Raw genomic sequence first — 26,615 nt, forward strand, 5'->3', positions numbered from 1 at the left:
CACTAGAACGGGGTGTGGGGGGGGTGTCAACAAACTTTTTCTGTAAGGATCAGATAGTGAATGTTTTAGGTTTCATGAGCCATATGGTCTCTGTCACAATTTCTCGACTCTGCCCTTGTAGTGTAAAAGCATCCACAGACAAAAAGTAAATGAACGGGCCTGACCTGTTCGAATAAAACCACTTTAAAAATGAACAGGGGGCTAGATCTGGCCTGTGAGTCATAGATTCCCAACCTTTCGATGAGAGAAGCAATGCGAAATGCTGTGCTGTGTGTTTCATGTAATCAGCTACCGCCCAACATGCACATCTGTGTTGTACATTTCACATAACGGTTGTTGGGGGCGGGGGGAAGCTGAGTGATCAGCAGTTATACTTCATGGAGAGAAGCAATAATTGTATTGTGCATCGGGTGCTACATGCCCCCTGATGTGGGAAGAAAGGTGTGTTAACAGCTATTTATTTTTCAGAGATAAACTTACCACGTTGTGCTCTGTTTTCTTTATATAACCTGCTGAGGGGAATGAAGTTAGGTGCATTACTTTCTCATGTAACATAGATCTTTGTGGATGTGTAATTCTTTCTTTGACCGTCTTGCTCTAATTCCACCTCCCCCCACCATGGTTATTACTTTTCTTTTTTTCTTTTTATTTTTTTACGTTTATTTATTTTTGACACAGAGAGAGAGCATGAACGGGGGAGGGGCAGAGAGGGAGGGAGACACAGAATCCGAAACAGGCTCCAGGCTCTAGGCTCTGAGCTGTCAGCACAGAGCCCCACGCGGGGCTCGAACTCACAGACCGCAAGATCATGACCTGAGCCAGAGTCGGACGCTTAACCGACTGAGCCACCGAGGCGCCCCTGGTTATTACTTTTTAATTGTGTATTGAAGCTGGGGGTGTCTCACCATATCTTTTAATACTTAGTGTCTCAAAAATCTAGCACTGACTGTGTTGTCCTCTTGAGAAGGAGACCTGAGTTACTAGCAAGGGTATCTCACTTAGATGAAATTTACATATGTGTATATGTATGTATGTATATGTGTATGTATATATATTAACATATATTTCTATTAATATATATTTCTTAAAAATTTTTTTTCAATGTTTATTTTTGAGAGACAGAGACAGAGTATGAGCAGGGGAGGGGCAGAAAGAGAAGGAGACACAGAATCTGAAGCAAAATCCAGGCTCTGAGCGGTCAGCACAGAGCCCCTTGTGGGGCTTGAACTCACGAACCATGAGATCATGGCCTGAGCCTAAGTCGGACACTTAACCGACTGAGCCACCCAGGTGCCCCAATATATATTTCTAAATAGTGTGTTCATTTAACTTGCTTTGGTGAAAAACAAACAAAAGCCCCGAGTTTTCAGTAACTGTATCTCACAGAGAAAGGAAATTCACCTCTGTGGACTATATGTTTCCTGCAACCTGGTTGGACTGAAAAAGCTGAATTAGTTATAATTTTATCTTTCCTAGAGACAAAACTTTTAGGTGTGTAGACCATACTTTTTAATATATTCTCCTTGCAGAAGTGAATCATTTGGGAAAGCATTTGGCTACATATTAAAAAACCCAACTAGGGTGGATGGTCCAAAAGAGGTTAATTTTTATCACTTAACAAGGTGTCCAGGAGACTCAAAAACCAAGCCCCTTCTTTCCTTTAGTCGTGCCATTCTTATAATGTGGTTACCATCTTCATGCTCACACCTCATGGTTACAAGATGGCTGCTGCATCATCAGCCTCATAATTGTGTCCCAAGAAGGGAGAAGTGCCAAGGACACAAAACATTTTCCAACCAAGTCTGTTCTTTTCAATTAGGAAAACAGCAGTGTTCTGGAAGCTCCACGCAGAAGCCCTCTACAATTTATCTCTTATACCAGAACTGTGTTATATGGCCAGCTCTAGCTGAGAAGCAAGTTGAGAATTCTGGACACAGTGCTACCCTGAATAAAAATTTGGTTTAGTTAGTAAGGAAAATGATGACAATGGATACTTTATGGGCACCATGTAGTGTTTGTCATGATATCTTTGCTAAAACGGTGATCATTGGATCTAAAGTTTGTGTATATAGTTCTGGCCCCTTTAAAGCAATGTAAAGAAAAAGGAGACGATCTAGACGGGGGCAACTTAAATCATGGAAAGGGGAGGGGATTGTCTGCCATGACCTTCAAAGGGCACTGGGTTTGGAGCCTGAAGTTCTAGCCTTCTAAGGCAATTCTTTCGCTTACAGTCTGTGTGATATTGGTTGCATCAGACTCTCTTAGCCTGTTTTTCTTGATGGTAAATTGGGCACAGAGTGTTAGAGAGAAAGGGAGATAGAGACATTGCGTAAGCAACTGTGAATGGTAACAATGGTTGCATCTTGCATAGAAAAACAAGACCTCTTTATGGCATATTCTTCATGTAGTCTCTATTGAAGGGTGGTTAAATATGATTTACCAGGAGTTTCTAATTTCCCCAGGGGAAGTAACATTAACCTATTTAGAATATGTGCCGTAGGTAATCTGGAGGAAGAAAGTTGATTTTCCATGAGTTTTATCTCTCAGATATAAGAAATATACATCTATGTGGAGTAACTACTTCATGAAACTTATTGGAACATAAACTAGAACCATCTATCCTATCTCCTGTAACTCTGGTGATGCTGAACTTGAAACTCTTGTGTTGGTGCTCCTCAAACATGACATGATGTTGAGTGATCTATTTATGTTTAGAGATGAGACTCCAGGTGGATCAGTATCAGTAATGAAGGTGGAGTTCCTCAGCTCAAGAAAGAAATCTGATTCTGGTGGCTTAGTCAGTCATTCACCAAATATCTACTGAGTGCCAAGTATGTGCCAGCCACTGTTCTAGATGTGGTTAGACAGAGTAAGAGAAAAAAGGTTCCCGTGTTCACAAAGCTTACATCCTACTGAAGGGGACCACGGTTGGATAGACCGAGGTGAGTAGATGGGAATATGCCAGCTAGATGATCCTTTTGGATGTTCAAAAACTTGTTTTCTGGATTTAAGCTATGATATTCACATTTTTCTCAATTTCTCAAAAATGCAATTAATCTGAACTTTACTTTTGTATTTGATTAATGGATTCAACGCATATTTATTGAATACCTTCTCTGCCAGATACTGCTAAACACTGTGATATGATGATAAGTAATAGCTCCACATTAACTGGGTAGAGTTGTACAGAAGATGAATTGGGTTCTTCATAGTTGCCTGTGAGGGGAATGTTACCTGTGTTTATCTCCCTAATAACGTGTGAAAGTGGACCAGTGCGTGTATTTAGGAAGCCAGCTAGAGCTGGAATTACTCATGGGGTGATAATGGAGTGTAAACGCTAGTGAAGGTCAAGATTTGAACTGGGTCTTGAAGAACCAGTACAAATTGAATGGGGGGGAGGTAGCAGAGAGTGAGTAGAAGGGAGGGAGACTATCCCAGAGGGGCAAATCCTGGAAAAGGGATCCAGTGTCAGGAACAGACCGGAGATTTCAGGGTGCCAATGGGAAGTCATTTATGATAGAAAAGAGAATGTGAATGATAACAGAATAAGAGATATTGCTGGGTGAGATCAGTGTGTGGGGGCCTAGATTGGGAATCTATCATTCTAACTAACGGATCTTTCGAGGTTCTTAATCAGGGGCTGTTTTTCGCAGATGAATAGACTAGCGCCTTGCTGAGACGGCCCCTTCCGACTCCTACCCAGCACTCTTTCCAACCCTCATGACCCCATCTACAGTCGGCCTGAGGGATGAAGTGGTCACTGTGTTCCGGGCAGAGGTAGTCTTTAACGCAACATCAGGGACTCGGCTGTGTTTCGGAGGGAAACCAGGCCCCGAATCGCGGCCTTCGAGCACGCCATCGAGATGCTCCTCCCGCTTCCTAGAGAGGCAGCGGAGGGATGCGCCTGACAAGGGGCGCGGAGCCGCTGGTGACGCACTACCGGCCGCGCCACTGCTTTTCCGGCCTGGCGGGTAAACCTGCTCCCTGGGCTGGCGCGCACCTGTGGGACAGTAGTTGCCGCCCCGCGGGGAGCCCCCGGACCTCACGGTGAGCGGGCGGGGCCTTCGGGGGGGGAAAGGAGCGGCTCCGGGCGCCCTCGGCTGGGGCGGCGGGCCGACGCTTCTGTAGAAAGCCTGTCCCGACCCCCATCTCCCCCCAGATTGCTGCCTGCGCGTGCGGCCCGGAACTCCCAGCGGCCTCGGCACCGGGCCATGCACGGAGCAGAAGTCTAAGAACATGGTGGAGGGAATGAACGAATGAGTGATGACTGAGTGATGGGTAGATAGGTGATCAAGAGCTAGGACCCGTGTTCGGAAACGAAGTCCCGGGGCTCAGAGTTCTCCGGCTGAGTACCAGCTACTCCCACCCCCCCGCCATGAATCTTGCAGCTCAGAAACATTTTTAGGGACCGTCGTAATAGGAAACGGCGGTAGTGTAAAGCGCACCAGGTGGCTAGTCTCGAGTCTCTGAGTCATAATTTTTGAGGCTACAGAGGCTGTTTCTTGATCTATAAAGTTGGACTTTCCAGTAGTCAGTTGACAGCATGTATGTGATAGCACATATGGAAACGTCAGTGTCTGGCTACAAAATTTTACTCGTTACTTGCCGAATACGATCCAGAACTCAGGGGCGGGGCTACAGAATGAGTGACGTTGGAGCCTGCCGACTGCGAAGATGCAGCCAGTCTAGCGCTGGAAGATAGAGATGTGAGCGGATTTTTGTGATAATATTTTAAACTACACTTATTAACACTTAACATGTATCAGGCACTGTTCGAAGCAGTTGTGCTAATTTATTTGACCTAAACCGCAGTGTATTATCTGTAGTTCTTAATAAGCATGTTGAGATAGGGAAAGACTAGATGACTGTCTAAGGACACATTGCTGCTAAGTGACCCAAGGTGCAGAAGAGAGATCGACTGTGCTGCTGCAGCCTGCATGAGTAGGTTACTTTTGGCCAACCGACAAATCCAAGAAGGGCTTCAGAGAGGAGTACAGTTAAGTGTGGCCTTATTGAGGGAACTGTCGCTTCAAATTCATCAAAAACCCTACCTGGCTTGCCCATAATCCTTTCTGGCTAATTAGTGAGAGGTAAGGAGGTGGCAGCGAGGAGAAAGCTTATAGGGTTTGAGGAGAGAGCTAGCTCTGTATTACTTTTAACAGGATTAAGCTATTAAAAGTATCTTTCCTTTTTACCCTTCACCACAATACCTGTCTCTTCCCCAAAACCTGGATTCAGACACATCCTTTTATCGTCTTAAAATCATTGACAGTCAGATTATTCTACACTAGGCATTGGTGGAGACACCTGTACATTCCTTTCTGGGGAATTTGTAGGCAAGGGGTCAGTAGACTATGGCCCACAGGCCAAATTTGGTCTGTCACCTGTTTCTGTAAAAAAAAAAAAAAAAAAAAAAAAGTCTTCTGAAACACAGCCGAGTTCATTTGTTTATATATTGTCTAGTTCTGTTTTTAAGCTACAAAGGCAAAGTTGAATAGCTATGACAGAGACCGACCATATAGCCCATGAAGCCTAAAATATTTAGTTTTCTAGCCCTTTACAGAAAATATTTGCAGTTTGACATGAACTGCTGACAGTTCAGATGACCCACGCTTGGAGCAGAGGGTTGACACCGAGATGTCTTTTCTTCTCCGTAGATTTTAGTATCAAACATGATAATGCCTGACCCCTGTGGAATGCCTGCCATGTGGAAGACATCTTTATAAATGTTTTATATGAACTAACTTATTTAGTTAAGGATTCACAGAATGTTAAAGCTGAATGGATTCATGGATATTATCTGTTTTGTTAGTTTTGTCAGATAAATAACTAGTCCTTTAGGCCCATTCACATGGGCTGTGACAGCAGTTTCTGATTCCCAATTCAGTTCACTTTGATCTTTCTCTGGACAAGAGGCCAATACCGTACCCGTTTGGTCTGGCATTTTGATGTTGTTGTTTTTGTTTCTGGTTTTTTTTGGTTGTGAAACCTGTGAGCAAGAACTGTCATTTTTGTTTTATGTGATTGTTTCTCTAACCGTCAAAATAATTCATGCTTGTTGTAGGGAAAGTGAAATATATAGAAGAGTATAAAGGACAAAGGAAAGTAACACCTTAAATGACCCAGGGATCAGTGTGTTAACATTTTGGTGGATTTTCTTCTGTTCTTTGTATTTTGTATATATCTGTGTATTAATAATAGTTTCTGTTTATTGGATGTTTACTTAGTGCTGGTATATGCATGCATATTTTTTATTTTAATGTTTTGCATTCTGGGTTTTTTAAATTTTTAAAAAATATTTATTTAATTTTGAGAGAGAAACAGAGCACGAGTGGGGGAGGGGCAGAGAGAGAGGGAGACAGAGAATCTGAAGTAGGCTCCAGGCTCTGAGCTGTCAGCACAGAACCCAACTCAGGGCCCGAACTCACAAACTGTGAGATTATGACCTGAGCTGAAGTCAGATGCTTAACCGACTGAGCCACCCAGGTGCCCCCCAAAATGATCTTTTTAAGGTCTTTTCTTCCAGAGTGTAGCTCTTATATTAACAACCATTACATCTATATATCAAGACTGATGGTTCCAATTAGTCAGTGAGGTCCAGGTTTTTGAGAGCTGTTAATATGTCCTTGAACCATTACTGTAGCAGAGTTAAAAGGTGTACCTTTGAAGTTTTAGATTGAGGTTATCAGTTTCATTCATGAGCGAAGGCAGGAGTCCTGAGAATTATATGCTGTATTTCTCTGCAGATTCATTCACTAAAAGGTTCTCCAGTTCCCATACACAAAAGTTTATGAAGTTGCCACATTCTGCTTCTCTGCCCTCACCCCATTTCAGAACAATAACCACTGAGAATCAATCTTCCTCTGTAACCATTGAGAACCAGATACTGTAATAAGCATTTAGGAATTTTGTAGTGAACAAGACAAACAACCCCTTGACTTCATGACACCTAAGAGACCAGCAGAGCGAATACAACAAAATCAAGCAGGCATTTAGATAATTTTTTTTAAATTTTTTTTTTAACGTTTTATTTATTTTTGAGACAGAGAGAGACAGAGCATGAACGGGGGAGGAGCAGAGAGAGGGAGACACAGAATGGGAAGCAGGCTCCAGGCTCTGAGCCATCTGCCCAGAGCCCGACGCAGGGCTCGAACTCACAGACCTTGAGATCGTGACCTGAGCTGAAGTCGGACGCTTAACCGACTGAGCCACCCAGGCACCCCTAGATAACTTTTCTAAAATCAAATTTATGTAGTTTTCTCTTGTTCCTTTTTTAAAAGTTAAAAAAATTTTTTTTAAATGTTTTGAGAGACAGAGCACAAGTGGGGGAGTGGCAGAGAACAAGGGAGACACAGAATCTGAAGCAGGCTCCAGGCTCTGAGCTGTCAGCCCAGAGCCTGATGCGGATCTCAAACCCACAAACCATGAGATCATGATCTGAGCCAAAGTTGGACAATTAACTGACTGAGCCACCCAGGCATCCTGATAAGTGTACTCTTTAATCCCTATCACCTATTTCACCCATCCCCCTCCCATCAGCCCTCTGGGAACCATCAGTTTGTTCTCTGTGGTTAAGAGTCTGTTTCTTGGTTTAGCTCTCTCTTTTTTCTTTGCTCATTTTTAAAAAAATGTTTATTTATTTATTTTTGAGGGAGGGAAGGAGAGGGGTAGAGAGAGAAAGAGAGACTCTAAAGCAGGCTCTGTACTGTCAGTGCAGAGCCCGATGTGGGGTTGATCCCACGAACTGTGAGATCATGACCTGATCCAAAATCAAGAGTGGGATGCTCAACCAACTGAGCCACCCAGGTGTCCCTCGTTTGTTTTGGTTCTTAAATTCCACATGAGTGAAATCATACGCTATTTGTCTTTCTCTGACTTATTAAACTTAACATACTGTCTAGCTCTATGTTGTTGCAGATGGCAAGATTTTATTTTTTTATGGCTGAGTAATATTCCATTGTGTATATATACAACATCTTTATCCATTCATCTACTGATGGACACTTAAGCGGCTTCCATTTTTTGGCTATTGTAAATAATGCTGCAATAAACATAGGGGTGCATGTATCACTTTGAATTAGTGTTTTTGTGGTTTTTTTGGTAAATACCTAGTAGTATAATTACTGGATCATAGAGTAGTTCTATTTTTAACTTTCTGAGGAACCTCCATTCTGTTCCCACAGTGGCTGCACCGGTTTCCATTCCCACTAACAGTGCACGAGGGTTTCTTTTTCTCCACATTGTCTTCAACGTTTGTTTCTTGTGTTTCCGATTTTTGGTTTTGTATTCTCCTATTTTAACATACTATATTTTCTCATGAATATTCTTTGAAAATAGGACTTTTAAGAGTTATAAAATCTATCATATCGATATGCCATCAATGTTTATTTGCCTGTTGCTTTACAATTATATTAACAGTGTGATCTTTGTACTTAAATTTCTGTGCCTATCGCTGATTATATTTTTTCCCTTTTTTCTCTGATTATTGAAGCTGTTTATTCCTACAGGAAAACTTTAAAACATTACACAAAGATAGGCCTTAGGACAAAAGTTTACCATAATCGTATTCTTCAGAGATGATCATGGTTAACAATTTGATATATATTCTTAGAGATTTAAGTTAGTTTTTAAAAAAGAAAGCAAGATGTAGATAATAGGGGAAATTTGGGAAGTAGAAGGGAAAATCATTCATAATATACCATATTACCATAGTGATTGATGATTAATTTTCCTTCTTGACTTTATTCATATGCACATTTTAACATATATGCTTGATAGTATTATGTACTTTAAAATTTGATATCCTGGGGCGCCTGGGTGGCGTAGTCGGTTAAGCGTCCGACTTCAGCCAGGTCAAGATCTCGCGGTCCGTGAGTTCGAGCCCCGCGTCAGGCTCTGGGCTGATGGCTCGGAGCCTGGAGCCTGTTTCCGATTCTGTGTCTCCCTCTCTCTCTGCCCCTCCCCTGTTCATGCTCTGTCTCTCTCTGTCCCAAAAATAAATAAAAAACGTTGAAAAAAAAAAAATTTAAAATTTGATATCCTGCATGTTTTTCATTTATATAGAGCATATTTTTCCAAATGATCACATATTTTCATTTTTAATTATTTTAATGTCTATATAATTGCCACCACGTGGAAGTACCATGATTTGCTAAGCATCAGTGTCCGTTAGTAGAAAGATTGTGTTTTCCAACAACATTGCAGGGTATTTTTTTTTTTTTAATGTTTGTTTATTTCTGAGACAGAGACAGAGCATGAGTGGGGGAGGGGCAGAGACAGAGAAGGGGGACACACAGAATCCGAAGCAGGCTCCAGGCTCTGAACTGACAGCACAGAGCCTGACGTGGGGCTTGAACCCACAGACCTCGACATCATGACCTGAGCTGAAGCGTGACGCTCAACCGACTGAGCCACCCAGGCGCCCCCTTTATTTTTTATAGGTAACAAAAGAATACAGCTTTTTTCTTCTTTGAGAAGTTCCTTCTTTCTGAGAAAGTTCTTTTTCTTTTTTTAATCTTTGTTTATTTTTGAGAAAGAGAAGGAGTGCAAGCGGGGGAGGAACAGAGAAGGAGACACAGAATCTGAAGCAGGCTCCAGGCTTTGGGCTGTCAGAACAGAGCTGGAGGCAGGCATCAAACTCACGAACTGCGAGTTCATGACTTGAGCCAAAGTGGGACGCTTAACAGACTGAGCCACGGAGAGGCACCCTGAGAGAGTTCTATTAGTAGAATTACTATTCTACTATTTGAAGAATATAGGCGTTTTATAGGCATACTGATGACTTTAAGGACCTTCTGAGATACATTGTATATACTTAGTATTTCTTTTTTAAAAATTAAAATGTTTATTTATTTGTGAGAGAGACAGAGACAAAATGCGAGTGGGGTAGGGCAGAGAGAGAGGGAGACACAGAATCTAAAGCAGGCTCCAGGCTCCGAGCTATCAGCACAGAGCCTGACGCGGGGCTCAATCTCACTGAGCTCCAAGATCATTGACCTGAGCCGAAGTCGGACGCTCAACTGACTGAGCCACCCAGGCGCCCCAGGTAGTGAATATTCTTATCTGAGTTCCTATACCCACAAAATGGTGATCCTGTATTCCAACCGCAACTTAGCCTACAACTTTAAGACCTGATGTATATTGCCAAAGTATCTCTAGGAGAATGGCACTAGTTTACGTTCCCATTGCTGGTATATGAGAAGCTCTTTCCCCATACCTTTGCCAGTCTTTTTTTTTTTTTTTTTTTTAAACATTTATTTTTATTTTTTGAGAGACATAGAGACAGAGAGTGAGTGGGGGAGGGGCAGAGAGAGAGAGGGAGTCACAGATTCTGAAGCAGGCTTCAGGCCCTGAGCTGTCAGCACAGAACCCGACCCGGGGCTCAAACTCACGACCCATGAGATCACGATCTGAGCCAAAGTGGGATGCTTAGCCAACTGAGGCACCCAGATGCCCCTGCCAGTCTTGACTTTTAGCACAAAAAAGAAAATTTCCAATTTGACCTAAAAATAGATTCTTTATTCTTTTCAATTTCTTTGATTACCACCAAGATGGAATTTTGTTTTGATAGGTTTATTGGCCTTTTGTATTTTATTTATTTATTTATTGTCTCTTATAATTCTTGCTCTATGTTATACTTCCCATATTTTTTATGAGTTCATCTTTTTTCCTTACTCGTTAATAAGAAGTCTTTTATCCATTAGGTCCATCTACTCCTTGATGTATAAATCAAAAGTACTTCTCCCAGATTTTTTCTTTTGATTTTATTTGTATTTTGGATATAGAGATTGTTGCTTTTCTGTGACCAGATTTATCAAGTTTTGTCCTTTGTAGTTTGTTTTTTTGCATAACGCTTAGAAAAGTCTTCTCTAATCCTAAAGTCAGTCATTTCTTAATATTTTGTGGTTTCACTTTTTGTATGTAACCCTTTAATCAGTTTAGATTTATTTTGGTATATGGTGTGAGGTAGGAATCTTACTAAGTGTTTTTTTCCAGGTAAGCAACAGTTGCAACATAATTCAGAAGTAATCAATTTTTTTATGACTAGAAATGCCAATTTTCTCATATATTAAATTCTTTTATTTATTTCTCTTTGGGGATTAGGAATCTCTAAAATCAAAAGCCAGAGTTAAACTTCCTTTTATTTTTATTTTATTTAAAACAATTTTTTAATGTTTATTTCAGAGAGAGAGAGAGAGAGACAGAATGTGAGCAGGGGAGGGGCAGAGAGAGAGGGAGACACAGAATCTGAGACAGGCTCCAGGCTCTGAGCTGTCAGCACAGAGCCTGATGCAGGGCTTGAGCTCACGAACTATGGGATCATGACCTGAGCCGAAGTCGGACACTTAACCGACTGAGCCACCCAGGCGCCCCAAACTTCCTTTTAAATATATAAACTCATTGTTGAGGTTTTCCTAGCCACACTCATTTGTTGGTTTTACCTGTTACTCCCAGGATGTTAATTACTCTCTTTATGACACTTCTCTATTCCAGATATGTAAGTCTAGTTTCTACTTGGATATTTGAAAACTAAATGTATCTTCTTTCTCTCCAGACTAGTGTTCCCATTCTCTCTAAAGGTCATTGTCATCACTCAAGCCCTAAACTGGCAAATTATCTTGACTTCTCCCTCACCCTTACACCTCTCCTAAATATTCATCCAGTCCTGTGGATTTTGTCTCTTAGTTGGTCCAGTCTCTTTACTGGACTGCTGAAACAACCTCCCATGGAAGCTTCCAGCCTTCGTCTTGCCTCTCCACCTTCCACCCGTTCATACACAATTTTCCTCTGTGCTATGGGCAGAAGGGTGTGTGTGTGTGTGTGTGTGTGTGTGTTTTTAAACGTTTATTTATTAAAAAAAAATTTTAGAGGCGCCTGGGTGGCTTGGTCGGTTAAGCGTCCGACTTCGGCTCAGGTCATGATCTCACGGTCCGTGAGTTCGAGCCCCGCGTCGGGCTCCGTGCTGACAGCTCGGAGCCTGGAGCCTGTTTCAGATTCTGTGTCTCCCTCTCTCTCTGCCCCTCCCCTGTTCCTGCTTTGTCTCTCTCTGTCTCAAAAATAAATAAACATTAACAAAAAATTAAAAAAAAAAACTTAATGTTTATGTTTTGAGAGAGATAGAGCATATTTCTACTTAAGTGTCGAGCTCCGCATTAGGCTCTGTGCTGACAGACAGAGCCTGGAGCCTGCTTCGGACTCTGCGTCTCCCTCCTCTCTGCCCATTCCCCATTTGCACTCTCTCTTTCTCTCTCAAAAATAAGTAAACACTGGGGTGCCTGGGTGGCCTTAACAAAAGTTAAGTCAGACACTTAACTGTCTGAGCCACCCAGGTGCCCCAGGATATGTTTTTTGTTTAAACAGTAGATCTACTCATGTTACTTTTTGCCCCCAAACCTTTTCATATTCCTTTTGTGGCTTTCTACTCACTTTCAGGTAAATTCCTTAAACTGTTTTTCAGGGTTGGATTTGATCTGGCTTTTTCTTGCCTCAGGCTTCATGTCTTATTTTTGTGCTTAATAATTTGTCTTACTGGATCTCTTTTTCATTTTTCCAAAGTACTGAGCAGGATTCCTTTTGTGTATCGTTTCATATCTCTGGTATATTCTCTTCTGTCCTTACCTGTCTCATTCCTTTTTATCTCTTTTTCAGCGAGGCTTTCTTTCCCAGACTACATCAGGGCCCCTCTGCTCTACATTCCAACATCTCATATTTCTACTTTTGTAATTCCCATAATTGTAACTACACTTTAATGTCTTTGTCCAGCTGTAATGTAAGTTCTGGGCAGGTCGGGGCACGTCTGACTTTTTCTTCACTGTTTAACTCTGATTGTACTGAAACCCCACTCTACTTCATGGTTCTCTATAGGATTGTGTTGTGGGTTCTTTCTATGCCCCTCTTACAGAATAGGATCAGGAAATCCCAGATAGAATCCTCTTAAACCTTTAAAATTTAGCACAGAGCCACAGGCTTTGGATGAGAATACCACACTACCAGCCTTATGTATTTCAGTAGACTTGTGCCATGCATACATGTGTTTTGAGCACTCGGTTATGGTAAAATCCTCTCTCTGTCTTCCTTTTTCCTTGAAATAATGCTTCAGATTCTTCTTTTCATTTCAGGGTTATATGGAGAGACATTTTTGGATGAACAGTTGTGATTAAATATTACGAACATGAGAAACTCTGTACTATTTTTGCAATTTTTTTGTAAGTGAAAAATTATTTCACAATTTAAATGAATTTTTTTCCCTTTTAAACTGCAGCCTACCACTCTTCATGTTGGGCTGTGCCTGAAGAGAAACTGTTTAGTTGATCTGACCTCTAGAAGAAAGGGCAATCAGTATACTTTCAAGTTGTACAAATAGAGTTCCCTCACTGCTGTCCAGCTCCATAGCATATAGTGGAGATGAGTGGATCAGACTTTAAAGCATCAGCTTTACTGTGAGGCCATTTCCCTGTGCAACTTTTGATTATATTGACTTTTTATATGGATTGTTGTATATAAAGACAGGGCACTAATTAACGTGAATACTTCCATCCGCTTCATAGGTATCATTCTGATTTATTCATCCAGCGCTTGAGTGTTTGCTAATGTGTCAGTCTGGCCGTCACTTTTTATACAGCTGACCAATGGAATTTGTGAAGCTGAAAGGCTGGAAGCCCACTGCAATTTGTGCTGATGCAGTCCCTCTGCTAGCTAGACATTTTGTGTCAGTTAGTAGATCGTGTTCCTAGGCAACCATTCTTTCTCATTTTCCTGTTTACTGGGACAGTGATTTCCCCTCCCCCACCTTTTTTCCCCCTATGAGCAGGGCTCCCAGTTTTCCGACTCTGAAGTGTTTTCCTATCAAAGCAAAGAGAAGATTTGTGGATGTTGAATATGCAAGGAGCTGAAGAGCAAGAGCTCGGAAGAGAGGTTTGTCCAGGTGAGTGAGCAAAAGGGAAAACCAGGGGGACAGACAGCGGGACTTTGGGCATTGTATAAGAGAAAGTGACTGAAGCTCGGGAAGGAAGATTACCCTGTGTTTTAGGGATGCTGGGGGGACATTGGGGAAGATGTGGGTGAGCGTCTCCTGGGACCAACTTTCCCCAGTACTCATTTTGTCTCCTTTCCAGCATTCGCTTGTCCATTTGCCCATGGTCCACTCTGAATATAAACCACGCCCTGATCTTCATCGTTTTCCCTGTATTTCTACTGTCTCTGGTTCTCTCACTTCCTCTTCTGTGGGGTACCTTATTAATGGTGGTCATCTTACCCTAACACAGATCTCTTCCACCACTTGTAATTGCATTACTTGCTCTACTTGCTTTTATTGGCCCTTACTTCTATGCCATTATTGAGTCACGTCAGAATTAGGCCCCTGTAACTTCAGGGGCTTCCCCTCTGGCCTGCGCGAGAGATATTCACTGTGATGTCTTCTTTCAGATTTGATGAGCAAGTCTGTTCCAGAGCAGGATGTCTCTGAAATTGATTCACCAGGGATAGTAGCAAAGAGATTACAAGACGATGCATACCAGGATTCTACATTTGGAGAAAAATATGCATGTGAGAGCATGAAGGAAAACCCTTCTGGAGAGGTTCCTGGACCATGTCTTTTCAAAGAAGGAGGTTTTGGGGGAATAACTTTTATCCACAAGGAAGCATCTCCTGAAATGATTAGCCAAGAATATAATTTTGAGAGAAGCTTACTTTTGACTTCAAGCTTTGTTACACGTCTCAGGGTTTCTACACAAGAGAGCCTACATCAGTGGGAGACAAGTAGCATACACACCAATGAGATTTCAGACCAGAGTAAATGTCCAAGCCTCTCTGCACAGAAAAAGCCTTGGGAATGTAACGAATGTGGAAAAGCTTTTACTCAGAGCTCATCCCTTACCCAGCATCAGAGGACTCATACTGGAGAGAGGCCCTATGCATGTGAGGAATGTGGGAAAGCCTTTAGTCGTAGCTCCTTCCTTGTTCAACATCAAAGAATTCACACTGGAGTAAAACCATATGGATGTGAGCAGTGTGGGAAAACATTTCGGTGTCGGTCATTTCTTACTCAGCATCAGAGAATCCATACTGGAGAGAAACCTTATAAATGTAATGAATGTGGGAATTCCTTCCGCAATCATTCACATCTCACTGAACATCAGCGAATTCACACTGGAGAGAAACCTTACAAATGTAATCGATGTGGGAAGGCATTCAATCAGAACACACACCTCATTCATCATCAGAGGATTCACACTGGTGAGAAACCTTATTTATGCAATGAGTGTGGCTCTTCTTTTCGTAAACACTCAAATCTTACACAACACCAGAGAATTCACACTGGGGAAAAACCCCATAAATGTGATGAATGTGGGAAAACTTTTCAAACAAAGGCAAATCTCTCTCAGCATCAGAGAATTCATACTGGAGAGAAACCCTATAAATGTAAGGAATGTGGCAAAGCCTTTTGTCAGAGCCCATCCCTTATTAAACACCAGCGAATTCATACTGGAGAAAAACCTTATAAGTGTAAGGAATGTGGCAAAGCGTTTACTCAGAGCACCCCACTCACTAAACATCAGAGAATTCATACAGGGGAGAGACCCTACAAATGCAGTGAATGTGGTAAAGCCTTCATTCAGAGCATTTGCCTCATTCGGCATCAGAGAAGTCACACTGGAGAAAAACCCTATAAGTGCAATGAATGTGGGAAGGGCTTTAATCAGAATACCTGCCTCACTCAGCATATGAGAATTCATACTGGAGAGAAGCCCTATAAATGTAAAGAATGTGGGAAAGCCTTTGCTCATAGCTCATCTCTTACTGAACATCATAGAACACACACTGGTGAGAAGCTCTATAAATGTAGCGAGTGCGAGAAAACTTTCCGCAAGTATGCACACCTTAGTGAACATTACAGAATTCACACTGGTGAGAAGCCTTATGAATGCATTGAATGTGGAAAATTCTTCAGACATAGTTCAGTCCTTTTCAGACATCAGAAACTTCACAATGGTGAATAACCCTGGCATTTAGGTTATGACAGCTTCTCTAGAAATAGTGACTAGGAATCTGGCTGGGGCCAGGGCGGGGGGCAGGTACATTTCCTGGAGGGAGCACCGACTGTTACACTCAGAAGAGTATTTCCAGTTACGGAGGCGGGAGCTTGGAGAATGCAGAGCCTACAGCTGGGCATCTGGGAATTCAGGGTAGAAAGGAAGTTCCCTGCTTTTCAGATGAATCTTTGCTGCTTGCCACTTCTCCTTGTGACTTTCATACCTTGAGGTGCCATTGTTAAGTTAGCACTTGTGTTTCCCTTACTGCAGTCCTGCCCCACCTTCCCAGCTTGTGACCTGTGTTCTCTGGCCAGTAGGCTGAGGTGCTTTCCCAAACATTCAGTGTGAAAGTGGCAAGAGTTCTGAGGTAGTGCTAAGTAGCCTCCAGGTATCTGAGGCTGCTTTCACCATGCGATCTGTAGATGTGGTCTCATGAAGGAGAGGCGGAAATAAGGGAAAACAAAGAATCCTTATTCATTCATTCAACAAATAAGGGGGTATGTGGCAAGCACTGGGCTTATGTCTACAGATATGTTAGTGAAGAAGGCTTTTCTCGGGGTGAGGGAGATCTTTCCTGATCCTTTCAAGATGGAAGGCAATTTGGGGCTAAAGTGGAAGTAGGAGGTCAAGAGAAACTTATCTTGAGCGATGCCAGTTTGGAAAGGGAGTCAGATCTGCTCAGAGGGCCAGGAAGAGGAATGTCCAAACTTTGTCCCAGAGGAACACTGACTTACCCAGGAGGGACATAGTATGTGCTAGGCTGCTGGTGCTGAGGGACAACGTCCAAACAACTGTCAATGGGTGTTTAGGGAGGAGAAACCATTGGTGATAAAGACAGCCTTTTAGGTTGGCTGGATTCAGGGCTGCCGGACCAGTCCTTAAGAGAATGTTGGTCATTGTAGCGGAGAGGGCTAGGTTTCATTTAATTATGCCATTGGTAGCTATAAACAGATTAGTTAGGTTTCAGATGTTTCCATTTTTATTGGCACTATCTTATTCTTGGATATTTTACCCTTCCCTGTAGGTTAGGTGTAATCAGGGAAACACTGTCATGGGATAAATTTGGAAAGTGTTCTAGAGAGAATTACCTCTTTTTCAAATCCTTGAATGTTGAGACAGCATAGTTAGCCACTGACTATGATGGTATTTTATTCTTTTAAGAGAGAAGGCATGTTTTTTTTCCTTTATTTCCTTACTCCCTTTCATGTTCTTCACTGCTACCCAGACCTTGAACTCTGAGAGATGAGGTGAGGATAGCCGTTGTCTGGTATTTGGAAGAGTTTCTATGCTCTGAAGTTCATACAGTTTTAAAAATAATGACTGTTAAAAACAAAGTCAGTTGATTCTGGAATGGTTGGTTACTTAGAACTCAGTATTAATTTTTTTCCAGAGCAACTGTCTTGTAAGTAGTGGTTTGAGCTATTAATTACCATGCATAGGAACGTGGCAGAAATATCACTCTCTTCCTCTCTAGCTGTGAAGAGTATATTTTCAAAACCTGTCACAGGGCAACTAATAATTGAGTAAATCAATGCTTTATGGACAAAAAAACCCTGTTAAAACTTCATGTTCATGAAAAGTTATATTATTGAAAGGAAATATTGATGTATTTGTACTAAGTGAAAGTAACGCTACAGAATTCATTGCTGGCACATACTAAATATGTAATAAATATTTGTTGAATTAATATATTTTAATCAAACTTTGCCCACCAGAAACTTTAGCAACTTCCTGGGCTATGTAGGTGTTTAGAATATTTATACACTACTATCTTTAGAGTCTTGAGTTGAGATTAGAGAGAATTGGGAGAGTTTTTTTAAGGAAGAAATGGGAAATCTAAGGTTGAGACATCTCCAACTTTTTGTTCGAAAGCTTTTTAAAAATAGAATAGACACAACTCTTTTTTAAAATGGTACCATTTTGGGGTACCATTTTCACTTCCTGGGAAAACAGGAAGGAATGGATCTTGTCATCTTTCCACTCTCCTTATCCCATATTCTCACACTTGCAAATATTTGCTCCTGGCAAAATTCTCTCATTCACTGGCCAACCATGTGCCTACTTACTCTAGCTTGGCCCCAAATCCTGGAAATGCCCCCTCTGTCAATCTTGTACTCAGTCTTCGTATCCAAGCAGCCACTGTATCCTGCTTACGTCTCCTAAATCTCAAAGCCATATCCATTGCTACTGCTTTAGTCCACTCCCCAGTTTATTTCCTAGACCATTTTCCTATTTTCCCAATCAGTCTTCCAGTTACCCCACTAGGCCGTCTTTCACATTTCTTCTTGATGGTCTTTGAAAGACACAACTAGCAGTGCTGCTGTTACCTCAGCATATTCTAGCCCCTTAAAAGGCATATAAGGCTCCTATGTTGGCCCATGCCTACATCATCATTCTCAGGTGCCATTCCCTGCATTGCATGCTGTTCCATTGTGCAAATTCCGTGATTCCCCATCACTGCTGGACTCAACTTTGGCACCTTTTGCACATCCTGTTTTTATTGCCTCAATATCCTTCCTTCTGCTTGCCTGGGAAGCTCCCCTCTGTCACTTGTGAACGTGCTCATGCAACATCTCCTTTGAAGCTGTGTCTGGCCTCACATATTTTTTTATTTTTGTATTTTATATCTTCATTTTGTTTATCATGTTACATTGTAATGGCTTGTTTACAGATCTTTTCCCACTGAACTATCAGCTCTGTCAAAGCTGGGGCCATGTGATCTTTATTCAGGTTTGTATCCACGGTCCCTGGAATTTAGAGTGTGTTCAGTAAATATTTGTTGAGCTACACTAAAACGTTGAGTCAGACATTTCTCCATGCCTCCCTGCCAGGCTATAACTTAGGTCCACAGTTACCAGCAGAAAGGAGGTGTGGTAAGTATAGAAGCGTGTCCATGAAGTATTTGCCAGGTGCGAGAACTCCAAACCTTTCCCCAAGATACAGATGGTGTGGTTGTATTAAGCAGAAGGTCTCTTAAGAGAAAGTAACCTTTTGTAGCAAAAAACCCCCCAAAACTCCACTTGTTATAAATTAGCCATTTAAATGTCCCATCACAATTTAACCGAGTATTTTCAGACGTCATATTGATGTCAGGGTCAACTGGGAGAGACAAATGCAGCTGTAGAAGCACAACCACTTCAGCTGGAATATCCCTGAAATAAGCAGGAGCTGAATAGTGATGCTGGCCTGGCAGGAGAGCGATTGAGCTTAGTAGCAATCCCAACCATGGAAGCGCTTCCTGAGCTCATGGCTTTCCTTGGCTGGGGATGATAAAGAGCTGGAATATGTTGCTTATTCTCAGTGTGCTGAAATTTAGTATGTGATTTCAGAAGGACGTGGCATGAGGCCACATCAGATCCTCAAAACTAATAGAGACAACAGGTGGTTGGACTTGCCCAAGGTCACACCGCTAGTAAGTGTCATGTGAAATTTAAATTCCTGTATCTTTTCTTGCTTTTCCTTCAGATTTCTCTTTATTGGTCATACTTCTGTTCCATGATGCCCCTTTAGTTGTTTATTATAGAGTTGACCACTTAGGGCTCCACTCTTGCCCTGCTTGTGAGGATGGGAGGAGATTGTTTTAAGATTATATTTATTTTTAATGTTAATTTTTTTTATTTTGAAAGACGGCACAAGTGGGGGAGGGGCAGCAAAGGAGAGGGACACAGAAAGGATCCCAAGCTGACTCTGCACTGCCAGCACACAGTCTAATGTAGGGCTTGAACCCACAAACCGTGAGATCATGACCTGAGCTGAAGTCAGATGCTCCACTGACTGAGCCACCTAGGTGTCCCTTAAGATTTTATTTTTTAAGTAATCTCTGTACCCAAGATGGGGCTTGAACTCACAATCCCAAGATCAAGAGTCACATGCCCTACTGACTGAGACAGCTGGGTGCCCCTGGGAGCTCCTTTTAGATGAAAAAGCTTTTTTGCCCTCAGACCTTCCTGTGTGTGAGTGTGAGAAATAAAATGGTTTTGCATTTTGATTTTGCCTTTATTCGTACATAATGCAGAAGTGTAGCTTTGACCTCAGGTGGCTTCGGTTTCACTCTCCTTCAGCTACTGGCCACCACAGGACTAAGGTCATTTTAGTTTTGTGGAATGGTTTTGGTGTCCACTTCCTCCCTCACCCCCTTCCATTTTCTACTTCTTTGAAGAAGCTCAGCCCAAATTATGTTAAGCCCCAGATTCATATTTCCAGTAAATTGCTCTGCCTAGGGTACCCCACTCTAGTTAGTTGCCACACAGCAGAGCCTGCTGAGTTAGATTCTTTGAAGCCTAAAAGTTAAGGAAAAATGGTTTGGCCTAGGCTCTTTGGCCTGTGGGATGTTAGGGCTTGCAGGGGAAGAACTTGCTACCCGATTTCAAACATGTGCTGAGAATGTGACACTTGGTAAAAACTAAGGGGAGCCCAACATTATTGTTCCCTGGCATGTCAGCTGACAGTTCTACAAAGGGTTCTTTTTTAGCTGTACATGGTTAGCGATGACCTTAGTAAGGGGCATCTCCACTCCTAATTTCAGCCTCCTGAGGGGACTTCATTTTGGTAGAACAGCCAGGCTGGAAGTTTGAGCAGATAACTTCTCTGCTGCATCTCAGTCATTTTTTTCAAGTGTTTAACCCCCTATGAATTAGCCACTAGGGATATGGTGAGCAGATAGCCCTATTTTCCAGGGCTTGCAGATCAAACGCCTGGAAGTGGATCACGTGCCCTATTACCCCGCCTGAAAGCGGATTAGGTGCCCTGCTGCCCTTCATCCCGGGAATACACTGTCAAGAGGTGCCTGGATGTGCAAGTACTTCCTGAAGGAGTCCTAGGCAAGACCTGAAGTTTTGCAGCGGGGGGGGGGGGGGGGGGGGGGGGACGGGGGCCTTGCCTTGAAGGCTGGGAAGGTCCCTTGAAGCCAATGCTGAACAGAGGGCTGCTGGGATTTGCGGAGCACGATGGGATGCACATTTATCGAACTCTTCTGAAGTGCCAGGAGGTCTTCGTAGTAACACATACTGACTCCATTTAATATTCATGATAACCTTATGAAATTTGGTACCACTATTCAATTTTAGAAGTCAGGAAACAGGGACAGAGAGGTAAATAAAGTAACTTGCCCAAGTTTGCACGCTGAGAATCCGGGACTTAAGCTGAAAACAGACCTATTCTTTCGGCCAACTGTTGAACAAAGTGTTGTTTGGGGCTCCTGTGAGGAGGCCAATTTTCTGGCAGGTGAGAATGTAAGGAAGGCTTACGCCCGCTTTGTGAAACCCTTGGGAAGACCTCCAAAAGGCAGTGACGTGGAAGAGTTTTTAGGAAGATAAATATGGCCAGGTTGCAGAATGAGTAATAAGAGCGCCTCGTTGGCCGGCCACCAGCCTCTCACCCTTTTGGTGTCCTTACAGTGGGAGGGAGCCTGGCGCGGTGGGTTTGCGGGCTGTTTCCGCAGCGGCGGCTCCCGAGTCGGGCTGAAGCCTGGCTCTGAGCCGGGGAGGAAGCAGCGAGAGAGAGCCGCTCCCGCCTTCCTAGAGAGGAGACCGCAGTCGTTCCGACCGGCGCGGGCTGCTGACGTCACGCCCGCCCGGCGCGGCCCGGGCGGCGTCCAGGCTGCCTGGGAGCGTCCCGACGCTGAGTGTCGGGACGTGCGACGGGCCGTGCCGCGGACAGCACCCGGGGAGTTGAGTCGGCCGTGCCGGGCTGCGGTGATCTCGTCGCGGCGCCACCCTCAGAGCCGGGGCCGGCCCCCCGCAGCGCCTCTTCCTTCCCGGCGCGCGGGAACCTTTGGAGCGGGGGTCGGGCGCCGCCAGCGGGGGCCGGCTTGCCCTGAAGAGGGAAAGGAGAAGGCTGTTGGAGAGCCCTGGTCTGGGAGTCGGGAGACCCGGGTTCCATTTGTATGTACTTGAGGGAGGAAGCGAACTTCTGGGTGCGTCGCTTTTCTGGTTTCCAGAAGCGAATGCTATTCCTTGCTTTTCCAGTTGGCAGAGTTGCGTGGGTTGAATGAGTTATAGGTGAGAGTTTGCAATTTCCTTTAAGTTTTTATTCTCTAATAGCAACAAAATAGGTACTATATGAAGACACGTTTAGCAGCAGGTCCTATTTGTTGAAGGCATTTTCCTGAATACTTCCATGTATTGACTAATTCATGCATCATCACAACCCTTTGAAGTAGTTATTGTCAACGCCAGCCATGTAACCTTTGAAAACAGATCTCAGAAAGGTTAAGTAATTTACCCAAGATCACTTGTCTCATAAAAGGTAGAACAGGGATTCAAACCCAGAGGAGCCAATGGCATACTTCAAGTTTAGTGGAGGAAGACATTTTATCAGAGCATCAAACTTTATTGTGGAAAGTGCCACAATAGAGCCATGTGAAATCCTTTGGGAATCTAGAGAAAGGGCATTGCACGTCAAAAATTTTTCACCAACGAAGAGTGTTCAGTTCACATTTTAGCTGAGTATTAAAGTTGAGCAGCAGTTTGAATTCATTTGTTCAGTGTCAAATAGAAGGTGTTTGTGGATTGGGACCGATTAGACTGGTAACCAGATCCGCGTCTTTTGCTAGAGTGTTCTTTCCTTTCCATTCAGAGGGAGTTCTTAAAACCTTTCCTCTGAAGAGGGGTCCTGAACATCTTCTATAAGACTCCCCTAAAAGACTTCCCCTGTCCTTTCTTGGAGTTTCTGCTTTACAGAGATGCAGTCTTAACTTTGGATTGTGGGAAGATAACTGTAGGGGAGTTTCCTTGCTGTTGACTCAGCCTCTTCTCAAGAAGAGCTGATCTCACTGTTTGATGCATAGTGACTGCTCAATCAGTATTTTCCAAGTAAATGAATTCAATAAGCAGCCTCAACCACAGACGGACTGGACCTGAGGTTTTTGCTCTTTTCCCATCTGTTTTTAGAATCAAAGGATCACTGAATGTTTGTACTAGTTTTCCACTTTCATTTCAGATACGAAAACAAATCACAGATGAAACCAAGTGACTAGCTTCAGGTCATTGAACAAGTTAGTGGCAGAGCCCAGACGAGAATCAGGCCAGTGTTTGTTGTAATGTCCTCTACTGTAGCCCCAGTTTTTGGCTTTTGAAGTCAATGGCTTTTCCAGTAGGTTTGGGCTGGGGGCGGAGAGGTGGGGGGGGGGGGGCTTCGGTTCCAACCTTATCTCCTGTGGAGGAATGTTTACCCCAGGATAGTCCTTAGGAGCACCTGCCCCCTTTCTTTGTGCACTGTCAGGTCTCTCAGAAGACTACCCACTTACTGATTTTTGTCATTGGTAATACTCTTTTCAGGAGAATAATGATATTCTTCATTCAGAATTAAAATAGTTATTTGGTTAGGGATGGGCTATTCCTGAGTTCCTCTGAATCCAGCAGCTGACAATTTCTGAGTGCTTTTTTTCTCCTTCCTCCATGCCTTAGATTTCTGCCCTCCCTCAAGAGAAGGTTCCAGGAGACAAACCAGTGTCGCTTGTGTTCCTAACAGCTTATCTCTGGGTAAGTGAAATCTAACTCAAGAGCCCACGATGGGTTGTTACGGGGGTGCTCATTGGAAGTGGTGGCAGAGCCACAGTGGGACCCACCAGTGACCACCACACCTAAACGCTGCAGACTGAAAACACAGAACCACCCTGAAATGGGCCCACCTTATTCAAATCAGAGTGAGTGCGGCCCATTATGGAAGCAGGCAATGAAGTAACTGGTTACAGGACAGATCAGAGAATGTACTAATTGTATATCACATGTACTTAAACTGTAGCAAGAGTAGCTACCCCTTCTGCAGTTATCTGGTAGAACATCTGGCAGCTTCACTGAACTGCTTGGTATAATGCCTTAATGGTGTAGCAGTGAGAAAACTGGCAGTATATTACTGGAAGACCCATCACAAAGGTGATTTAAGTGTCTCCTCAGGGAATATGAATGGGCTCCCGGCTCTGTTTGGCACAAGAGTCTAAGTAATAGCAACTTCTGTTCTTGTGCATCAGAAGGCAAGATGGAGCCTGGGATCTGTTAAATTCAGTAAGAAAAGCACTGTCTGAACTGGATTCGTAGGTTATGGGAACTCTATGAATAGATTGTGACTATGGTCTGAAGGGTTCAGTGTAGTTTAATACGTATGCATAATATATGTACACATGCATATGCCTAGAAGAAAGGTCATCAAAAAACCAACTGTGTTTTCACTAGGTGGTGGGATTTCAAGTAGTTTCCTTTGTGGACTGTTTTAGAAGGAGCATACATTGTTTGTATCTGTAATAAACAAAACGAAACAAAACTTTTTGAGACAATAAAAATAAAGGAAAGAAAAGTGTGGTTAGAGTTTGGGTGTTATGTTTCACTATTGAAACCATATGGGGTTAATTTTTTCTTTTTAAAAAAAATTTTTTTTTAACGTTTTATTTATTTTTGAGACAGAGAGAGACAGAGCATGAACGGGGGAGGGGCAGAGAGAGAGGGAGACACAGAATCGGAAGCAGGCTCCAGGCTCTGAGCCATCAGCCCAGAGCCCGATGCGGGGCTCGAAGTCACGGACCGCGAGAACATGACCTGAGCTGAAGTCGGACGCTTAACCGACTGAGCCACCCAGGCGCCCCTGGGGTTAATTTTTGTATACAGCATATCTATACTGGAAGTTTATACAGAAGATAAAGATGATACAGTCAGGAAAAATATTCAATATATTTAACCACCAGTGTGGTACGGTAATGCCCAATCAGATCAGTCTCTGATTTTATACAATTTGTGCAGAGATCCCAGTGTGTCCCAACTCTCAGCCCCAGTAGATCTGTATGGACCAAGAAAAAATGATCCTGAAGACACATTCTTTACTGGGAAAAAAATGAATAAATAAAAGCAAATAGCAGAGCAGCAGAACCTATAGAACAATTTTATTTATGCAGAAAGAAGCAAATGGTGTGTGTATAAAAATATATAGAAAAAAGACTGAATGAATCTACTCCAAACTTGATAATCTCTGGGAAGGGATTGGGTTTGTTTGGGTAGGGTGGGCGGTGATAAAAAATGACTAATTTATCCTACATACTTTTATATTATTTGAGTATTTTAAAGCGAGGATATATTCATATGTAACTTATATTTAAAAATTGAAATAAAAAGCGGCCTCAGAGAAGAAGAATGTGTCAGTGTCTTCAGCACCATCCAGGGAGGAGGTTGCTAATGTGTGGCACATGAATATCTGTTCTTAGATTCTGTGCCCTTATTCAGAGCATCGGGATTTCAAAGTCTGATGCCATTAAGATCATCTAAATACTTCTCTTTCTCCAGTTCTAAGGAGTGTCCTGATGACAATGATTTGGTTCCCATGCAGTTTTTCTGTAGTGGAGAGAATGTGTCAACTAGCTGGACATACAGCATATCAATTTCTCATTATAGATCAGCAAAGTGACTTTCTGTTTTCTGTATCATCTTGTGAATTTGATTAGTATACATCACATTCTGAAGCACTTTAAAGCGTCACAGGTGAGGCTGGGTTCTGGACCATGATGGTATAGTCAAGTTACGGTCCAATGGGAATCTCTTCCCCAAGGACCACCCCTATCCTAATTTTTCTCTAAACAAAACAATGATATCTTACTTGCTTTCAGTAAGCAAGGCTCTAGTTTTTAAACCTAAAGATCTTCCAGTTAGACACAGGGGAGAGCTACAGATGCTGAGTTTTGGAGAGAGAGGTCCAAAGAGACACCTATCAAGGTGAGTGAATAGGAAGGATTGGGGTGATGGACCCGGTAAAAGGAACAGCCTGGAATACCTTTGAAACCTTAAAAGAGAAACTCTAATTGTCACTAGACAATGATGTAAACTTGTACTTTTCTCAAGCAGCACGAGCAAGACATTGCTTATAGGTATCCTAAGGAAATGGAATTACTTTTCATCTGTTTTTTGAGGAGTAGAGACTATAGGTAGGTAGTACTTTTCCCTAACGGTTTACCCAAGATTAGAATACTTATCCTTTTCACATTCTACTATTTATCACTCTGGATCATCCTAAATTACCTGGATTAATTTTTAGTACTTGAGTGTTTCAGAATCAATCACGATAGGGAATTGTATAGATTTCCCAAGATATGTCACTACTTAATTTCTTCTCTCTATTATCTGATCTTCTCCCCAGGTTATTGTGATCTGTATATATTATTGAGAAGAGGATAAAATCAAGATTTTACAATGCAGGTCCCTTGTTCTGCACAGAGGACATCTTCCTTCATGATTTTTTTTTTTCAGGCAAGAAGACCAAGCCTGATGTAACAAACAGTGTTAAGTGACTTGTGGAAGATGACGAGGATGTCGAGGGTCAGGGAACCTGGTCATCAGGGGTTTACAATTGGAGAAGGTGACGATACATGCCGGACAAGGAAGAGGAGGGGCATCCTGCAGGAATGCCTGAGAGTACAGTACATGCACACATACACACAGAACATTCCCAGGACAGTGTTACTGTAACCATAGTCATCTTTGAGAAAGTACCTTGTAAGTATCACGAACTTGAGAGACAGTTTCCCGTAAACTGCACCTATTGGACAGACGTTCCTTGAGTGCGTTACAAGCAGCACGAATGCCCGCCAAATTTCACTGCAAATGA

The 26,615-nt window shown here is 42.7% G+C and overlaps 1 protein-coding gene across 3 annotated transcripts; it reads left to right on the forward strand.

Annotated features, from left to right (window-relative positions):
- Nucleotides 1-3,955: 3,955 nt before the first annotated feature.
- Nucleotides 3,956-26,615, forward strand: ZNF502 (zinc finger protein 502). 3 transcript variants are annotated; one of them, XM_078443182.2, is made up of 5 exons: nt 3,956-4,047; nt 13,811-13,924; nt 14,425-15,234; nt 23,438-23,512; nt 26,148-26,615. In XM_078443182.2, exons 2-5 carry the CDS (start codon nt 13,870-13,872, stop codon nt 26,183-26,185), a joined length of 978 nt encoding a protein of 325 aa, XP_078299308.1. In that variant the 5' UTR covers nt 3,956-4,047; nt 13,811-13,869; the 3' UTR covers nt 26,186-26,615. The 3 variants fall into 3 exon arrangements, with proteins under 3 accessions (XP_078299308.1, XP_078299307.1, XP_078299306.1); XM_078443181.2 differs by having other exon boundaries at nt 26,258-26,615; XM_078443180.2 differs by lacking the exons at nt 3,956-4,047; nt 23,438-23,512; nt 26,148-26,615 and adding an exon at nt 4,056-4,706 and having other exon boundaries at nt 14,425-20,019.

The sequence above is a fragment of the Panthera onca genome, chromosome A2 (assembly GCF_046562875.1).
Source record: "Panthera onca isolate mPanOnc1 chromosome A2, mPanOnc1 haplotype 2, whole genome shotgun sequence".
Taxonomy (NCBI): Eukaryota; Metazoa; Chordata; class Mammalia; order Carnivora; family Felidae; genus Panthera; species Panthera onca.

Excerpts from the sequence above, each read along its gene's own strand:
- ZNF502 (XM_078443180.2), top strand. The coding sequence starts at position 13,870 with ATGTTGAATATGCAAGGAGCTGAAGAGCAAGAGCTCGGAAGAGAGGTT. Across the intron at positions 13,925-14,424 it reads CGGAAGAGAGGTTTGTCCAG|ATTTGATGAGCAAGTCTGTT; the intron begins GTGAGTGAGCAA and ends GTCTTCTTTCAG.